Raw genomic sequence first — 13,837 nt, forward strand, 5'->3', positions numbered from 1 at the left:
TCTGCTAAGAGTCTAGCAAGCAGAAGGGCAGGGTGAGGAACATCTCCATGGTGATGTGACCAGAAAGGGGACATTTTGTGGAATTAGGATTGCGTGCTGTGATTTGCAGTAGCCTCTGTAACTTTACCTAAATTTACCAGGACAGTTGAAAGCCTACTTCTGGGTGTGAGAGAAAACCCAGCTACACAGAACACATTCAGAGGGCACAGGGGGACGGGAACCAAGTGGCTTCCTGATGTGCCCAGGTGCTGCTGGATTGACACTGCCTTTCCTGACCTCACCTGACCTCGGGTTTCCCCTGTGTGGAGTGAAGGCAGCTTCCACCGAGGGGGCTGGTGGGAGAAAGTGGCATCCTGTCACCAAGCACTGGGGACCTTGATGCAGTGGAGAGCTGCATGGCCACATCCAGATCCACCCGGCGTGCGGGGACAGCAGCTCACACTTAAGGAACAGGTGTCTCTGAGCACTGTGACCCATGCACTTGTACATGTGAACTCTGCTAAATGAAAATCATTTAGACGTAAAAGTGCTGAAATGTTAACAGAAGTAACAGAGGGTCTGGAAGGGAGGATTCCAGGTGCAACTGACTCTGTTTTTATGTCTCCCATGAGCCCTACAGCTTTCATCCTGAGGTAATGACTTCTTTTCCATTAAAGGGAACAGGTGTCACCTCCTAGGCAGCATCCGCAGCTCCTACTGCTGCCATGCTGTTTTCCGCCCTGCTACTCTGAGACACACAGAGCGGTCTCTGGAGGTGCTGCCTTCCCTTCTTCCCAATCGGCAGGTCCAGAAGAAGCTGCTTAGCCATGAGACTTCCAGTTCCACCGCCAGGGAGCTGAGTTAAGATCCGGGCCTTCTGGCCTCCTGGTCTGCTGCAGGTAGCTAGCTGCTGGGCTCTGAGCCACCCTGGCAGGCGTCACCCACTCTACACTCAAGAAGGTCCAGGGACCCATTCTGCTGGAGACCCACGGCTCCTCCTAAGGGCAGTGACATTATACAAGGGACACAAAATGAAGGCCATGCTGGTGGCTGGAAAAACCCAACCTGAGTTTCCCTGGCTCCTGGGTTTGGATGGGCACCATCTCTGCTGCAGGCCTCTCTGCAGTGTCCCTGTGGGGTTGGGAGTGGCAGGAAAGACCATGTTTTAGGAACTTCTCTGCTTTTGAAGGCTGACACTTTTATCAGCAGTGCAGTCACCCATGTGTGTGTAGCTCTGGGGGTGGCCAGAAGCTCCCCTTCTGCCCTCTAGTAGGGAGCAAGGTCTGAACTAAGGATATACGACTGGGTCAGTGGCAGCTGCCTCACTAAACAGTGTGGCAGGGCCTTGAAATACTGAACAATGAGTTCCCAAGTGACTATTCCCCCATGTCCACCCAAGAGACTGGACGCAGCCACACTACCACATGGGTGTGTTCAACCCAGTGATATCCACAATAGCCAAACACCATTGTGGCGAGGGAATGGGCAATATGTGCTATGTTCAAATAACAGAATGTTCAGCCATAGAAAGGAATTGATTAGCCAGGCATGGCGACATATGCCTGTAATCTCAGTACTCTGGGAGGCTGAGGCAGGAGGATCACGAGTTCAAGCCCAGCCTGGGCAATTTAGTAAAACTGTCTCAAAAAATAAAAAGATAGATAGATAGGTAGATAGACAGACAGACAGACAGATTATGAACTACAAGAAAAGAGAGAGAAGTACAGATACCTGTCCTAATATGGATGAACTTTGAGAACACACTTAAGTGAAAGAAGCCAGCATGAGTTACAGGAAGCATCCAGAACAAGGAATTTCTTAGGGACAGAAAGTACATCAGTGGCCGCCTAAGGCTGGAGGAAGGGACCTTCAGGACAAGGACTGACTGCTAAGGGGCACAAGTTTCTCTTCTGGGCAAAAAAAGTGCCCCAAATCAGTGGTGATGATGGTGAGACTCTGTGAGTGAACTAAAACCTGCTAGGTTATAGCATTTCACTGGTGAACTCCAAGGTGTGTGTGCAATTCACACTGCAGCAGAGCTGTTTGGTGAAGGACTGTGCTCAGTGTCTCCTCTGGGCTGACACGTGACAGTGCTGACAGGCTCGGTCACTCCGAGGTCGCTCCTCTTATCCCTCCTTCCGGGCTTCATTTTCCACCTGGCACAGCTCACTTCTAGCCACTCCCAGGGCTCCTGGTTATGCCACTAGCTGGTGTCCCTTCCCACACCAGCTTTCATCACTCAGGGGTCAGGCACTGCTGTGACACTGTCTCAGAGCGTGGCCACGCCAACAGAGCCCAGAACTGAACCTGGACAGGTTTATAAAGCAGCCTCCATGGGAATCTAAGTCTTCCTCCTCTTTTCCTAGTGGCAGGAGCCCAGATTCAGAAAGGTCTGTAATGCACAGCACACCACTGACCCATCACAGGGCTGTCCAGAGTTGCAGTCTAGACAGTGGACATCCTGAGAGCGCCCAGCACTGGCCTAGTTCTGCTCCTGGACCAGATGCCAAAACCAGATCAAACCCAAGAGCAATGCCTCTGGTGAGAGGAGGCTCCACACTGCTCTGGGCAAAGCCAGTGCCCTGTGATTATGGTTAACCTTTGTGTAAGGAAGGAGTTGGTGTCAAAGGTCTGGCAGATTCATAAAGGTCCAGCTGAAGCCATCTGCCTTCCGAGGGGGAGTGGCTTCCTACCATAAGCCGTGACATCTGTACCTTAGTTTCTGGATAACAAAGTCTGTATGTAGCTGTCAATCCTTGGGAAGCTTTTAGAGTGATCATGACAGTGGCATGGCTGATGTTTTCATTACCCTGCATTACTCTGTTTTCTAAGAGTGAGGAATTATACTAATGAGAATGAGACACTGATTTGCTAGTCATTCTGATATATACTATATAGTATACTGGATAGTAAACTAGAGAGTGTTCAGAGAATTAAAAAGAGATGGCCATAGAACTTGTATTGTTGGAAGAAAATGAAGCCTATGAAGGAATTCATACAAATTTTTTGAGAATCTCAGGGAAAAGGCCACTCTCTAAATAGAACAACATACATTTCCCACAAGAAGCATAAAGATGTAGGAATTGGCTGAGAAATGACTTAATGAAGCAAACTTACTCCATGGTGGTGACTTTAAGTGTGTCACTTTCATGAAGGTATTGCCATGGTCACATCAATAATGATCAGTTCCTATACAACACGCTGAAAAAGTGTAGCTTTGCATTTTTAGAAATCTCTTCCTCGGAGATGCTAAAGAGCTGATTGTAAAAATCCTCCAGGCACAAATACAGCCAAGGGAAGTCTGCCCACTGGCAGTGAAAGTTACCCAGTTTAAGGAAGGGACTGGTAAACAATTAAGCTGGGGAAAATCTAGTATGTGCTGGAGAATAATGCAATTTCCTAGTGTAGCAGATGCCGGGTGAGGGGAAGCAGACCCAGGAACAGTCCATCAGATGGGACTACCAGCTGGGTGAGAGGGGCTGGGGCAAAGGGGCAGTGCTGGGGTGCTGAATGTCAGCGAGTCACGTCTTCTCAGAGCCCACGCCAGGGGAAGGCAGGCTAGCATGGAGCCCAAGAGGGGTCTACTTTCATTTTAGAGGGACACATGGGAGATGTAGGAAACTACACACATGGAATACAAATGGAAATGTCCAAAGAATTCATTCATCCAGATTTCAACAGACCAGCACTAATAACCAAGGAAAATACAATAATAGGATTGATCACTCTGAAAAGACAGGAGAGAGAGACAGAGATACAGATAGATAGAGACAGAATTTTACACCGTAACCCCACAAACACTATAACCAAGAGGAAGAACAAAAGTGACCACAGGAAACTTTCATTAATAATGAAGCAAAGGTAAGGGCTGTCTACATTTGAAACAGATTTCTCTTGGACTTTGATAGACAAGTAACAGCTAACCACCCACTGCCAGAAAGGAATCAGTGTCTGAGACATAAGCCATCGCATGGTCCTTTCCCAGGAATTCTACAGAAACAGTCCCAGCCCCAGTGCTATTGCCCAGTCCAGGTCCTACTCCTTGGCGACGGCATAAGACCCCAAAAACTCTGAAACTAGACAGGCAGTGCCTTGTGGGTAGAGATGGTGACACAGACAGCCCGTAGCCCCTCCAGCAGCAGTCAGAAAAGAAAGCCCACCTATGCACAGAGCCACGCCCATGTCAACAGCATGACCACACCATTAGCCCAGCCAGATTCTGAGTGTCTCTGACTATGTACCCATCCAGGCGACCCAGGATGCTTCACTAGGTAAAAAGTTTCCATGACAGTGATTCTCAGGACATAGACACACTGGCCAAGATGGCCCATTGGAACCAGAAGACAATCCCCAAGCCTGCCATGTGGATTACAGTCTTGATCAGGAAAAGCCCCCTGTCTTGTCCACAAATCCACGCCAGGTGACCTTGAAGGTACTACCTTGATTCTTTGGGGCTGACTCTTGTAAAGTGGGACACAAGTCATCTGTGTTTTCTGGTTTCTTTCTTAGGGCCTGCCATGCGGTAGGCTGTCAATTAACAGGAAGGCTAGGGAAGGTATGCGGCAGGGACACCTACCATCCAGAGCAGGCAGACACGATCAGGGCCTCAGGGAAGGAGGGACACACTGCCTGCCACGTGGTGATGAATTTCAATCACCAATGCCTTGTGCCAGATTTAAATTGGCAACCCACTGAGATGAAATGCTTTCCATCCCATTACTCACGCCTGGAGGGAGCCATTCCCTGAAAGCTTGGCTTCCTAGGTGAAGGCGCAGGACGTGCGGTCCTCTGAAGATGCTTTAAGTGGGATAAAAGGTATGAAAGGTGTGCGGCAGAGACAGACTGGGTGCATCTGCAGGGCGCAGGGCCCCATGGAAGGCTGGAGACTGGGTGGGAAGGGGTGCGGAGTTTAGCGGGAAAAGAAATTCAGTTAGAAACACAGCAGCCCCCGCTTACACTGTACAGCTGCTGCTTTGCTGAGAGCACAGTGCACAACCACTTCTTCTCTGAGTGGTAGAGAAAAACCTGCATGGTTCAGTTGGTCAGATATTCACCCCATAGTTAAAGCCATCTAAAATGTGAAAAGTATAAATATTTTTTAAATAATGCAATTTAGCATTTTAACTTCTGAACATTAAGGCGCATCCCATGTGGATTTTGGTGTTAATAATCTTTGATAGAACTTTTAAAATGTCTAAAATGGTTACTTTATTTTTGAGCACTAGAGATTGAACCCAGGGCCTTGTGAATGCTAGGCAAACACCCTGTCACTGTGCTACATGACTGAATCTTCATCTTTTGTAAAAAGTTTATTTCAAGATTGAGTACAATATGCAGCAATAAAAAAGCTTCTTTAGGGCTGGGGATTTAGCTCAGTGCCTGCCTGGCAAGCACAAGGTCATGAGTTCGATCCCCAGTACCAAAAAAAAAAAAAAAAAAAAAAGCTTCTTTAAAAGTCAGAATTCACCAGCACAATAAACGTAACTGTTAGGGCAGGCAACAGGAGACAGGAGTCAGTATTATTTTCCCACCTGCCCCCTGGTGGGCTGTTTCCTAGACCCTGGGTTTAAGCTATCCATCTCCTTTATATCAAATATGCCAGCCTGTCAGAGGAAGGGGCATGGGGCCCAGCATACTCAGAGGACCAGGGAGAAAAGTTATTAAAGGTAAGCAAGGATTTTTCAAATCATATCAACTTGGGAAGTAACAATTGATTATTTCCAATGGGGGAAAAATGTTTACTCTGGCTTTCTCCCCATCTGGAACTCCAGGACAACCTAGAATGGCCCAATCCCAGGAAATCCCAGGGGCAGGGGATAAGGAGGGGGAGTTCGTGATCCCTGCCAGTGCCAGCACCCCTACTCAGGCCATCCCAGGGCTGAGGGCAACCAGGCCACAGGCACCACAAGGGCCTACAACTTCTCTTGGCTTTACTTACCTTTACTCCATCTTACCCAGAAGCTGCCAAGCATGACCCCACCTGGTCAGTCCTCTCCTTTTTCCTTCCAGCCCCTTCCCCTGGGACCAGCCTGACCCCACAGAAGTGCATTTGGGATGGACACAGCATGGAGTGGCTTCTGATCCCAGTGTGCTATCTTCACCTCAGATTGACAGCTCCAACACAGCCACCTGCAAGCAGACCCTTGGCCCTCTAAGAGGCTCGCTCATATGCCCTCCGTAGAGGCCATCATACCTGTCACTGCTGGTGTCACTGTGACCCAGGGATGAATGAGAGTTGGAGGGGTTCATTTCAAAATGATACAGGGTTAGGGCCCAGAAGGTCCCAGACTGGCTAGGAGGGGAGCTGTGGACACAGGCATTTTAGTGCTACTCAGGCCAGGCTCCAGGCCAGGCAGTGTGCTAATTCTAACTGGTCTGTGAGCTCCTAAGCACAGAAATCAAGAGACGTGTTCAGGACTCTTACAGCAGTTGGACAATGATTCTAGTCTCGGAAATCTAATAATAAAATAACTGGACTTGAATTTGTGTCTTCCCTGCTTTTTAATCTAATTTTACCAGGAGTTCACTTTTTACAGAACTATGACAGACAGTGCTTTAAAATAAAAATTAAAAAGGTCCTTCATCAAAGACAGATTCAGAAATGCTGCTCTGTATGATTTTTACTACCTCTGCATTTGTGCTTATGTTTTCCAGAATAACAAGGACAAAAAAGAATTAGCATTTGCCTTTGATCTCTATTTAAGTATAAACTTGTAACTTAGCAGAAGAGAAACATCAATTGGCTTTTTATCTCCCTGAGCTCCTTTTATTTGTCTGAGCGCCATCACCTGTGCTGGGCCAGTCTCCGGCTCAGGACTCAGATTCTTGAACCTTCCCTTTCCTCTCCTCTCCCGCAGGAAAACATGTGGCTTGCCAAGGGTTTCCTTTCGCTGGCTGGAGTGGCCCTCTACATGCGTGTGACAAGCCTGCGCATCGGCCCCCTTGACCTGGTTTATTTTCCAGCAGGTTTCACGCACACGTGTCCGTTTCCACTGAAAATGACATCCAGGTGCTCCACCAGTCCCTCTCCCCATTGTGGTCACAACAGGATGCTTCAGCCTTTCAAAGTCAAAAACTCTTGCCACTCCTAGGCAGCACACAGGACCCTGTTTGTCACCCAAGAGTTCCCAGAGAGGAGTTAAAAAACCATCAGTTTAAAAGCAAACAAGGATTAGTGGGGAGGATAGGAGTTCTATTGTCCTGCAGCACAAGGCCACTTGCTGTTTTGGATGCTAAGTGTAGACTCCAAGGGGGACTCTGCTCTGAGCAGGGGAGAAGAAAATGGAAATCCACGGGAGGGCGACCCTCAGCCATTTGTCCTGGGCCACTGCTATCCATGGGTGCTCCTGTGGGGTTGCCCTGCAGGAGAGCATGGCTGCCATGGGAGGTGACGGTGAAACAGCCACTCGAGGGCAGGGCTGTGAGGGCCGGGAGCCGCCTGTAAGGGTATGAGCGCCAGCTTCCCTGTAATTAAGAAGCAGCCTGCTCCTAGGAAGACTCTGCTGCCACCCCATCTGCCAAGCCCGCGGGAGCTGGCACCGCGCCGCCCTGCCTGCCGCCCTGCTACCCACCGCGTCCTTGGAGACCGCCTTTGATGGAGCGTTGATGCCAAGCTTTTCCAGAGGATAGACAATCTGTCGTCGTGGTCGCACGGGAACCAAGTAATGAAGGGCAGATGTCAGCGAGTGGGCATAGGGGCTCTGCAGCTGAAAGACAGCAATCTATATTTTAGCGGAGAGAATGTCAGAGAGGCACGAGGCAGATGTCTGTGTGCAGCTTTACAAATACAGAGCTCTCCACGCAGCCAAGTCAGAGGGGGAGACATCAGCAAATAAACAAACATACTCTTAGAGCAGAGGAATGAATTGTAGATAATGCCTGACACTAATGAAGATAATTACGAGAGTAATTACATTACTATCTCTGTGGGAATGACAGATAAACAAGTGGTTTGGTTTATGGGATTTCTCGGTACAAGTACCTCCCCCAGGAGGATATGATTCCTCCACGGTGATCATGAATCAGCGTGCTCTGACCCCACTGAGCTGTTCTACCTAGGTCCCGTTAACCTGTGTGTGTGGCAGCTTTCCGAAGCTGTATGGGAATGATGCCACCCGAAGAGCGAGTGAGCGTGGGTGGAGATATCCCCCCCCCCAAAAAAAAACTCAAGGAGACTCCACTGGACCTTTGTTGATAAAATCAATATTTAAAAACAAAAGGATCAGACTGGAACGTGGGTGTGGGTGTGAGGAAAGCAGATCAAATTATTTTGACCTTAAATTATAGCTGGGTTTATGCGGATTGAAATAGACTGTGAAAAATCATGTTTTAAAAAAGTGCTTTGAGTATTAATTTTACCTAGCACTAAAAACTTGCCAGAGAAAGTTAATTGTGTTTTTATTTCTGACACATCAATAAAATCCTAGTTTGATGAAACCAAAACTCAGGACAGGTTTAACATTTAAACCTCAAGAGTTAAACTGTGAAATCAAAAAAATTTTTTAGAGTTTTTTTGGGCGGGGGCATTCAGGAATCAAACTCAGGGCCTTGCACTTGCCAGGTAGATGCTTATGCAACTGAACTATATCCCTGGCCCAAACCCAAAACTTTTAATACTACGTCTATTCAATTGAAGACAGAAACCAATGAAAGTAAAGTTGAACTTTGGATGTACTGTAATACGATGAGCTACACCGTATTTATCTGCTCTCCTAAAAAGAACCCCAGGCATTTCCAAGAGTTTCTAAAACCCTTTACCAAACAGTCCAGATCATAGCTGGACTCCACGAACTGAACAGCAGACTCCAGGAACCCCAAGGACACTACCCTTTTCAAGCTGAAAAGCCCGATTTTGCTAATATCAGGTATAGATTCACTGTACAAGTTGGAAATTCTTACTCAAATTGTTTGGAATTGCTTCTTACACTTCGTGTGTGTGTGTGTGTGTGTGTGTGTGTGTGTACACTAGAAATGTAGGCAGAGAGGAAATCTGTTTCCGAAGCTCCTATCTGATAGTATGCAGCACACTCCTGAATCTGTAGCACTGTGGCAAATGGATAATGAAACGCCCAACATCTTTTTTCTAGCACAGATGGGAACAGAATTTCTCCAGCCCAGCACATCCTGGTTGACCTCATGAATAAAAACTCAGGATTTTGTGTCACACCCTGAAGGGCACACTGCTGGTGTTTGGCCAGGTGTGAATTTAAAGGAAACTACAAGACTAGAGCTTCCAGCGAGCCCTCGACCCCCATTTCACTGCTTTAAATCTGGGGCGTTTGCATTGTTACAAGCTGTGCTGGAGCACAATTCACCTGGCACTGAAAACTCCACCTGTGTGTTCTCTTCCTTCCCCATCTGCCTGTCCTAGCTCAAAACGCTTTTGCTCTGTAAGATACAATTGCTTAATGACTGTTATGTGTTGTCCTCAGACACACTGCCTTGTTTAATAAGTAGTTTGATAAACAAGGTTATTTAAAAGTCTGCTAAGCTGCCTTGTGATGACTCAGAAGACGTGTGACAATGCTCAGGGCCCTGAGTCCTGAAGTTCTCGAGAGGCTGCAGCCCTCAGAGCTCAGGAGCCCAGTGTGTGAGGACACAGCCTAGAGAGTGGAACAGAGAGCAGGAGCTGAGCACCAGCGGGGATGGCAGCAGGGCCACTGGGACAGGGTGTGTGTGTATGTGTGAGTGGGTGTGCATGTGCAAGTGTGTGTGTGCATAGATATGCACAGCTTCCAGACACTGGGAATTCAGTACCAAACAAGGAAGACACACTGACGTCTATAGTGATGCACAAGTTTACAACCCACCAACAATGCAGAAGTTTTTTTTCTCCCCTGAAGTGTGGAGAAAAAGCTAAAACTGGAAATCTCATTCAATCCAGCTATTCCTCTTTAGGTGTCTTCCCAAAAAGACAAAGACATCATATTACCGTGATTAGGGCATACCCAGGTTTACAGCAGCACAATTCACAATAGCTAGGCTTGGAAGCAGCTGAGATGTCCACCAAAACGTGAATGGATAAAGAAAATGTGATATTTACACACAGCAAAGAACTACTCTGCCATAAAGGACAACTTTAAGTCACCTGCAGAAAAATGGATGCACCTTCAGATCATAATGTTAAGTGAAATAAATCAGACACACAAGCTGAAACATAGCATGGCTTCTCTTATATGAGAAACCCAAAGCATAAGTAAGGAACAAAATAAAAGGTACTCGGAAACAGGAAGATAAACTTTTGCAAATGCGGAGAGAACCAACAGAGATGGAGGGAGGGGAGGGGAAAGAGATGTAAGAAGAATTAAGAAATGTTGTGTGCGTGTACTACCTCTCTATGATGAATGTGCTCATTATGTCCTGCAAACAGGTACTGGAACATTTTTTAAAAGTTTTGAAGAAAAAGACCACTGCCTTCAGGGTACTGCACATCCTGCAGCCCCTACAAGCACTATGAAGAGCCAGGAAGCGGACTACAGGCCTGGAGGCAGCTGAGCCTGCTTTCCAGGTGCACACACATCAGCCCCATGCTGTTGTGCAAGAAAAGGGCCAAGCTCAAGACAGCTGAGGAGAACTGAGACGTACGATGCAATCAAATCTGTCCAGGGAGGCAACAATGGGTGCAGAGTGGGTACAGAGTTGGCACGTATGCACCCAGGGCACCTCGTGCACCCAGCCTGCAGGCAGCAGGTTCAGCATTCTTACTTTGCCCTCCCGGGTCTGTGGGTACACGGGGTAGTAGAGACAGGTCTTGGAGCCCAGGCGAAGGATCTCCTTCAGGAAGAACTTTGTGTAGTGCCGGAAGGCGGGGTTCAGGGCCAAGTGGTGCAGACGCCCGTGCTCGTCCCGCTGGTGGTGGTTGAAGTAGATGAAGTCTTCGATGTTGTAGTGGGAGCGTATGTACTCGATGTCCTACAGAGGAGAAAGGGCACTGGAGACCAACTGCAGGCATGCCATGATAAACACCCAGGGAAATGACCTTCCAGCTGGGCATGCTGAAGCACACCTATAATCCCAGGGCTATGGAGGCTGAAGGCAGGAGCATCACAAGTTCAAGCCCAGCCTGAGCAACCTAGAAAGACGCTGTCTCAAAGTAAAAAAATCTAATAAAGGGCTCTGGGTTTGGTCTCCAGTACCATACATGTGCACATGCACACATATCCAATTAATTACTTTAGATACAACAGTAGAAAGATGTTTTTCTCACACTGTCTACCACCTTGTTTTTGTGGTGAGTTTTTGAAATTAACAACTATGTTTCCTAAAAGGTGCTTGCTCTGAAGGCTGGTCTTGTAGCACAGCTGCAGAACTTTGGAGTTTATTCCTCGCTTGTGGCTGTGATCAGTGCCAAAAACGTGTCAGACACAGCCTCTCGAGCTGGACATGAGCACGAGCTGGTCCACACAAGAGCAGCAGCAGAGCCTCTGGCATCCCCTGCAGGGGTGCTGCTTCCTTGGTGGAGGTGAGATGTGTCAGCTCAAAGTCCCACACATCGATTGACATGTGTGGCGGGCCGTGACACCAGGCCCCGCCCACATCACTCTTTAAACTTCCCGTTCTCCAATGAAAGGAGTCACAGCTTTCTCTGGGCCAGATCCTGGGCGCCCTTTGTCTGCCTGCACTGGGAAGCAGTGGCCCAGCCTTGCCTGTGTCATCTCCCAACAGCACACACTGTCAAGGCTGGGAAGGGGCCTGGTGACAGCAGGCTCAACTCCTGACAAACAGGCCTGCCTCTAGTGTGCAGCTGTAACCACCATCAACACATCCAAACTACAGGGAAAGTGAACTCCAAGGCGGGTTGGAAGACATTGACTTAGATGGTCTATTGCTTTCCACAGGGCAGTGGCTTTGAGCAGCGCCTTTGGAGGCTGCAGGGAACTTGATTTATCCTGTGAGTAGGAGGCCAGGGCCACTAAACAGTGCAGACTTGAGAGTCTGTGGCCAAGCCCCACAAGGTCCCTTGTACTCCAACTTTGGCACAGAGCACAGAATGAGCTGGGGGTCCCCAGACTGGGACTGGCTCCTAGAATGGCTCTGGACCCCTTTCAGTCTATGCTGATATTGTAATGCCCAGTATACTGTAAGGCTTTTCATTAATTATCAAGAACACATCCCTCATTAAAAAATGAGTAACTCATGTAAGGTGGAGAAGTCACTGAAAAGCAAAAAGCAAAAAGCCATGGTAGTTATTAGCGAAAAATAGCAGATAGGCCCTGTGCATCTAATTTTCCTCCTATCTCTGAGCCCTTAAAATAACCAATACATATTTCTGAAAGAATGGGGGAGTAACAGGGATCAAAACATAAGGCAATTTTGTCTTGGAAGAAAACTCTACCTACCACTCATTACACCTTCACACCTTGGGCCATGTCAGAGTTTGTGCTTCCCTACAACATCCAACCACCAAGAGGAAGCCAGACAGGGCAATCACCCTCCTGGTCAGGCAGTGACAGAAAAGACATGATGGAGAAGCCCACAGGCACAGCTGCCCACCTCTCCTGAGCAGCCTAGATCACAATGACAACTTAATCTCTCACTGATGACCAACTTGAAATGGATTAAGCAAAATCCAGAATGGAGAAAGATGCCCCTTGCCATATAACAAAGAGATTATTCAGATAACAAGGAAGAATCTTAAAAACCTACGTAGTACCTGCAGAGATACCAAAGGATATCTTACTGTTAGTACAACAAACAAGTCAATCCACTGATCAAAATACCAATAGCATATTTCACAGAACTAAAGAAAGCAATCCTAAAATTCATTTGTAACCAGAAGAGACCTAGAACAGCAAAAACAATCCTAGGCAACAACAGCAAGACAGGAAGCATCACAATCCCTGATTTAAAATTATACTATAGAGCTATTGTGATAAAACAGCATGGTACTGGCAAAGAAAAACAGACCTAATGATCAATGCTATAGAATAGAAGATGCAGAAACAACTCCAAACACAAAACAGCCATATTATCTTTGATAAAGGGAGAAAGTATCTTCACTGAGAAAAGATAACCCCTTTAATAAATGGTACTGGAAAAACTGGCTTTTCACATGCAGGAGATTAAATCTAGACCCATATTTCTCACCATGAATTCGCTCAACTGAATTCAAAATAGATCAAAGATTTGAATATTAAAACAGAAATGCTAACACTAAATCTGCTGGAGGATAGAATAGGTAAAACTCTTGAAGACAGATATATGCAAAGACTTTATGAACAAATTCTGATAGGACAGGAAATATAAAGAATCAACAACTGGGACCTCATTGTTTTAAAAAGCTCTTGGAAAGCAAAAGAAACCACCAACAGAATGAAAAAGACAACCCACAGAATGGAAAAAAATTTTATCAGCTATTCCCCAGACAAAAGACTAAATCTAAAACATAGAAAACACTCAAAATATCAGATCCTTATAAATTTAAAGACCGAATCCAAAAATGGGGACTTGAAATGAATAGATACTTCTCAGAGGAAGAAATACAAACAGCAAATAAACACATGAAAAAAATGCTCAACATCACCAAGCCATTTGAGAAATGTGAATTAAAACACCATTGAGTTTCCATTTCCAGGAAGAACAGCTATGATCAAGAAGTCAACCAACAACAACTGAGGGCTTTCAACCCGGGGAGCTGAGGCTGTGAGGTGAGTTCCAGTGCACTGGCAGGGGTTGGGGTAAATTTAAGACCATCGCTCTCAGCAGTTAAGTGCCCACCCGGCTTCCAGATACACTGAACTAGGCTCTGCAGGTTTTGAGGGCCTGACTAGACCATGCCCAGCGACCTTTGTTCAATCCAAGAAGCTGAGGGCACATGAGGTGAGTCCCAGCACATGGGCACTAGCCTGGGGAGAGCTTT

The 13,837-nt window shown here is 47.0% G+C and overlaps 1 protein-coding gene across 4 annotated transcripts in view; it reads right to left on the reverse strand.

Annotated features, from left to right (window-relative positions):
* The window catches only part of Cfap61 (cilia and flagella associated protein 61), a 262,922-nt gene that overhangs the window by 119,764 nt on the left and 129,321 nt on the right, over window positions 1-13,837 (reverse strand). For all 4 annotated transcript variants that reach the window (XM_063248629.1, XM_063248630.1, XM_063248628.1 and 1 more), the window contains 2 exons: window positions 10,684-10,890; window positions 7,551-7,685 (listed from right to left, as the gene is read on the reverse strand). In XM_063248629.1, the coding sequence (XP_063104699.1) occupies window positions 7,551-7,685; window positions 10,684-10,890 (342 nt within the window). The remainder of the gene's footprint in view (window positions 1-7,550; window positions 7,686-10,683; window positions 10,891-13,837) is intronic.

The sequence above is a fragment of the Cavia porcellus genome, unplaced genomic scaffold, assembly GCF_034190915.1.
Source record: "Cavia porcellus strain 051 isolate PalLab524CR breed Dunkin Hartley unplaced genomic scaffold, mCavPor4.1 scaffold_5, whole genome shotgun sequence".
Lineage (NCBI taxonomy): Eukaryota > Metazoa > Chordata > Mammalia > Rodentia > Caviidae > Cavia > Cavia porcellus.